The sequence below is a fragment of the Acanthisitta chloris genome, unplaced genomic scaffold (assembly GCF_000695815.1).
Source record: "Acanthisitta chloris isolate BGI_N310 unplaced genomic scaffold, ASM69581v1 scaffold3188, whole genome shotgun sequence".
Classification (NCBI taxonomy): domain Eukaryota; kingdom Metazoa; phylum Chordata; class Aves; order Passeriformes; family Acanthisittidae; genus Acanthisitta; species Acanthisitta chloris.
Genome location: NW_008685201.1, coordinates 22,299 through 27,786, shown reverse-complemented (window position 1 = coordinate 27,786; position 5,488 = coordinate 22,299). Strand labels below are relative to the sequence as shown.

Here is a 5,488-nt window from a genome sequence, read left to right as displayed (position 1 = left end):
CCCCCCCCCCTCCCCCCCCCGCATCCACTGCCCTTCCTACACCACAGCCATCCACTGCCCTTCCCACTGCCCTTTCCCCCCCGCATCCACCACCCTTCCAACACCATGTCCTCCCAGCAGCAGGCTGGGCTCCAGCACCACTGGCATAGCCCAGGCCAAGGGCAGTGTGGAGCCACGGTCAGCTTCCAAAGGATTCTGGGAAGAGGGCAAAGCTGCTACATTCCACCTGGAGCTCCCTGAATGGGAATGCTAACCCCTCTCATCTCTCCATGCCATGGAGCCATGCCCATCAGAGCTGGGAGCTCCTTGCCCGGCTCAAAGCACCCAGTGCTCCACTCCCTAACTAACAGCCGAACCCCCCTTACACGTCCCTGTTTTCCTCAGCTCCCTGCATCCTTCATTCCCTGCATCCTGGGAGCTCTAGTGCCATCCTCTGGCAGTGCTCCCGGCAGGTGCCTCCTCACCACAGCTCGTGCTGCTGGATCAGAGCAGTCACCTCCACCTGTGAACGCCACTGTCATCTCCTCCTGTGCCATCGGCCCCAGGCCCAGCACTGCCTGGACATGGCTGGGACCTGTCCTGAGCCCTGTCCCACCACCTCCCTGCTGAGCAACTCCACTGAAAACAGGCTAAGGGAGGGCCAGAGGTGCCCCAGAAACAAAGAGCCATCACAGCCATTCCCAAGGAGCTCTGGGATCTCCTTTTCCAAAAAGATCTTACTCCAAAACCTCCTTGAGTGAAAGGAGTTAACTCTCAGGATAGAGGTGTGGACATCCACAGTTTGCACACCACAGGCAAAGGGAATAATCTTCTCTGGAACAGATCATGGAATCCCAGACTGGTTTGGGTTGGAAGGGACCTTAAAGCTCATCTCATCCCACCCCCTGCCATGGGCAGGGACACCTCCCACCAGCCCAGGTTGCTCCAAGCCCCATCCAGCCTGGCCTGGAGCACTTCCAGGGATGGAGCAGCCGCAGCTTCTCTGGGCAACCTGTGTCAGTGTCTCACCACCCTCACAGGGAAGAATTTCCTCCTAATATCTAGTTCAAATCTATCTTCTTTCAGTTTAAAATCATTTCCCCTTGTCCCATCACTCTCTGCCTGTGTAACAATTCACTCTCCCTCTTTTTTCTAAGCCCCTTTAAGTACTAGGCTGTAAAATGCCTGGTGTCTTATTGCAAATACAGCAAGAAAATGAATAATGATAGCCAGGATTAATATGGACTTCTGGCCTTTCAGATGAGAGACTAAAGAGCCAAAACATCTCAATCTGAATCTGCTTCACTGCTTCAGCTGAGAGATGGGGAAGAGCAGGGCAGATGGACACCCAGAGCCCACTGCCAAGCTCAGAGCAGCAGCTTCAGGTTTTTGCGGGTTAGTTGCTGTGAACTTAGGTATGATCAGTTCCCAGGGGCAGCAAAAGATTTCCTGTTATTCTTGCAGATAATTCTATTCATCCTTCTGGCAACAAAACAAAACTAGAAGAAAGTTATGGCTGAGAGTGAGAAGCTGTTGAGGTTTCCTGTTCTTCACACTGGGACTGAGCAGTAAATGAGCTCTGCCGGGGAAGAAAGAACAGATAAACAATTCCACCAAAAAACATTTGGAGCTTTCCAAAACCAGATCTAGAAAGAACTGCATTCCTAAGGAAAACAACAAACATCTTTGGAGCCAGAACTTGCAAATCCCACTTGAATACAGTCAAATAGGACTTTTCTGTTACAATTCTCAAACACTGACACTCAAAAGCTTTTTGAGCAAAAGAGTAAGTCTCAAGCAGCTACCTGAGAGCTTTGAACCAAATATGAAATATCCTTGATGCAATATTCAAAGAAACAAGAGTGGAACTCCAGGATGTCACTTGGGAATTCAGCTTTACAGAAGAACGGGATTTTAATGATGTTATTTGAGGGTTTAGTTTTGCTAATCAAGACCAAGTGAAACATCTTCCTGGAAGAAAACCAGACCTCTGGTCTCTGCCCTTACAAAAGAAAGAATCATAGAATGGTTTGAAGGGACCTTAAAGCTCATCTCATCCCACTCCCTGCCATGGGCAGGGACACCTTCCACTAGCTCAGGTTGCTCCAAGCCCCATCCAACCTGGCCTGGAACACTCTCAGGGATGGAGCAGCCACAGCTTCTCTGGGCAACCTGTGTCAGTGCCTCACCTCCCTCACAGGGAAGAATTTCTCCCTGATATCCCATCTAAAGCACTGGCACTACTGTAGTTTGCTCATGAGAAGACCCACAAGGTATCTCCATGATGTCGGAGCTGCTGCAGTGCTGTAACCACAGGGTAAAACACACCAGGTCCTGGCTCTAGGTGAACTCACCTGTGTCAGCCACCCAGACCCAAATACAGGAGCACATGTTGGATATGGGCCTGAGTGGTAAAGAGGCTTCAAAACTCCTCCAACAGGAGTTGGGCAACCATGTGGGAACATTGAGGCTTTCCAAGCCCTGTGGCTGCAGCCAGACTGGAGATAGCACAGCAGCTCTATGCCCAACTACTAAAATCCCTCTTTTCCTGCAAAGGACAAGGCAAACAAAGAGGAGCACAACCATCCCCTTATATTCTCCAAATTAAACCCTATTCAGAGAAGGGGTGAAGAGAGGATTCTGCACTGAGACAGTAGAAAACTTGAGGCTGAGCATGGGCTGCTGTCCATGGGGAGAGCATGGCAAGCTGCAGCATTCACAGTGTGCAGCTGCTGGGCTGAGACACTACTCACATTGAAATGCATCCAAAAAAGAAAGGACACACAAAAAAGAAGGACACAGACATCGCCAGGGAGCTGGGAAGGTAAATTTCCTTGAAAGACATGACCCACCTCTTTGTAATGGCCCTTGTGATGCAGCTGACTGACATGCTGGAGCAAACAGTTCCGCTCTGCTGTGTGGAGCTGGTAAATGCTGATCAGGGGGTCGAACAGATTAGCTGGGCACTGGGCTAGGAGCTCCAGCACACGGATCTGCAGCTCCTCCAGCTTGCTGCCAGGCTGCAAACAACAGAACACATCAGGGCCAGGGTTAGTAAAGACGGTGAGTCAACGCAGCTGGAAATGCAGCTTGTTTAAACAGCAGGATAAGCCAAGTCCTTGGGAAGGGATTCTCCAGTTTCCCCACAGTCTGCAAGCACAAATCAGAACAGTGTGATTCACATTTTTTCACAGTGTCAAATTCAAAGGCATGGAATGTTTGCAGGATAGTTCTAGAGAAGGCAAATGGCCTCATGCGAAAAAGTCAAACGTGACAGTGCCTTCTGCACTGACACAGCTCCCTCCAGCTCCAGTCAGAAAATCTGGGAATCCAGTGCCTCCTGTCCAGGGAAATCTCACTGATCAGTCCTAACAATTCCATTTTCATTCCCAGGCTTGTTCCTGGGTGCAGGAAGGGCAGAAAAAGCAAATGTCTCCTCAAAAGATGCACTGACACAGGTATTAATCCCTGTGTTCCCTCATCATTCACTCATGACACAGGAATTTCAGTGCCAGTAGCACTCTGCTGATCCTGTAATGGCATTGCTCAACACCTAACCAGGGCCACTTGGAAAAATGGGAAAGGGAGCAACACAAATGGAAAAGTATCCTGCAGGTCTGAGCCAAAAGCTCACAAAAAGAGAAAATCTCAGTGGGTTGGAATATCTGAAGGCAGAAGGAATGGGAAACATTAGGCTGTGTGATCTGATGACCCAACATTACAGCCCCAATCACTCAGCTGCTGAAAAGGCAGACTGTTCCCATTTCTGCATTCCCACCATATGGCAGGAGTTAAGCAATCCTGCAGTAACTGCCTTCTACTGGCAGAGCTGCAAAGACACACAGAGCAGATCACTGCAGCTGGGTTTATCCTGACAGCAGGGATGAGAGCTCTGGTGGGAAAGCCTCCAGCCTGGAAAGGCTGCAGATCAACGCTCCATCAAAGTGGTTGGACCTGGAGAGATGGAAATCCCAGTTTGGGAGGGGAAACAGAGCTCTGCCATCACAGCTTCCAATATGATTTCATTTTCAGGCTAGAATGCAACAGATAACAACATCTCAGAGTGTTTCACACCTTGGCTACAGAGAAGACTCTGGAATGAAGTGAAGTTTGGGACACTCGAGGGACATTAAAATCAATCTCTCTCTCTCTCGGCTCTCTTGCTCTCTCTTTTTCTAACCTGTGGAACAGCAGGATGCTCTTTTATCCAAAGCTGCAGCTCCGTGGTGATGTAATACCCCAGGGAATGCCCTTTCCCCTTCCAATCACTGCTGCTCTCCAGCATGGCCAGGAGTCCTGCCAGTGGCTCCTGCAGTCCGGCAAAGCCCCTCCTGATTTCTTCCTTGAGCTGCTGAGATACAAACCCACATTGTCATGGACAAAAAGCTCAGTGAATCCTCCCTTCCCCCAGCTGAACACAAAGCTTGATTTTTTAAAATTTAATCTATTCAGAGAGGTAACTGTTGCTATTCAGCCACCATCCCTGCCTCCAGTGACTTTTCATGTCATTACAGATTCCTTCATGGCTCACTGCACCTCAAACCCAATGGGAAAAGCAGCAATTGTCCACACTAATTATCCCATAAAGACAGAGAAGTTGTTCTGTGGGGCAGACAAAGGGGCTTGGGATTTGGAGGAGGGGGAGGAGAGAAGTGAGCTGGAGAAAGGGGTGATCTTGGGAAAGTCGCAATGGTGAAGGGAGAGCACTGGGCTCAAAAAGTTGCTCATCTAACAGACCTACAAGGGGTAGAGTGTATGAATCCTCCTCATTCCTGCACCACAAACCTGCATATTTGACCTTACGCCCACCCCAGTCAGGATGGTGTAACTCTCCTCACCATAACCAGAGTACTTGGGAGTCTCAAAACAGTTTGGGTTTCACATACAGGATCAAAATGAAGGAAATATTTGACCTTATCTCCACTTCAGCCACGATGGCACAACCCTCCTCACCGTAACCAGAATACTTGGGAGTCTCAAAAGAGTTTGGATTTTACACACAGCATCAAAACGAAGGAACTATCTGAATCCAAACTCTGGCAGATTTGCCATCCCCCAAATCTATGTTCCTTCCCCAAACCCTCCTGAGGTATTCCCTACTGACTACCCACTGCCCCTGCACGTGGGGCACCACACACCTCTGCGAGGCTAAAGGCCCTACAAAGGGGCTCAGAACATGGGAAAACTCCATGCCATAAATCTTAGGAATCCCAGGGTGATGTGTTTAGAAATGTGAAGGAATTGGACTCTCACTTTGTGAATGTTAATAGGCTACTTACTACCCATCTGGTAGAAGTGATAAATTAGCAGTGCTGAGCAATATCTCGATGATGTTGACATTAGAAGGAGTTTCCAAGGAGCCTGGAGGGTTGGCAGGGTGAGGAAGTGGCATCCTCAGTACCCACACAGGACCTCTCCCTGCATGGTACATGCTCCAGCGTGGAGCAGGGCAAAAGCAGAGGCAAGAAATCCCTGAGAGCAGCTGCTCTCTTTCTTCTCTGGCTAAAAA

General features: G+C 49.4%; 1 protein-coding gene across 1 annotated transcript in view; it reads right to left on the bottom strand.

The window, feature by feature from the left end:
* Nucleotides 1–2,831: 2,831 nt before the first annotated feature.
* LOC103806930 (exonuclease mut-7 homolog) overlaps nt 2,832–5,488 on the bottom strand; it is a gene marked incomplete at both ends in the record, with an annotated part of 7,564 nt that continues 4,907 nt past the window's right edge. The window contains 2 exons of the mRNA XM_009079641.1: nt 2,832–2,999; nt 4,160–4,330. Of these exons, the coding sequence (XP_009077889.1) occupies nt 2,832–2,999; nt 4,160–4,330 (339 nt within the window). The remainder of the gene's footprint in view (nt 3,000–4,159; nt 4,331–5,488) is intronic.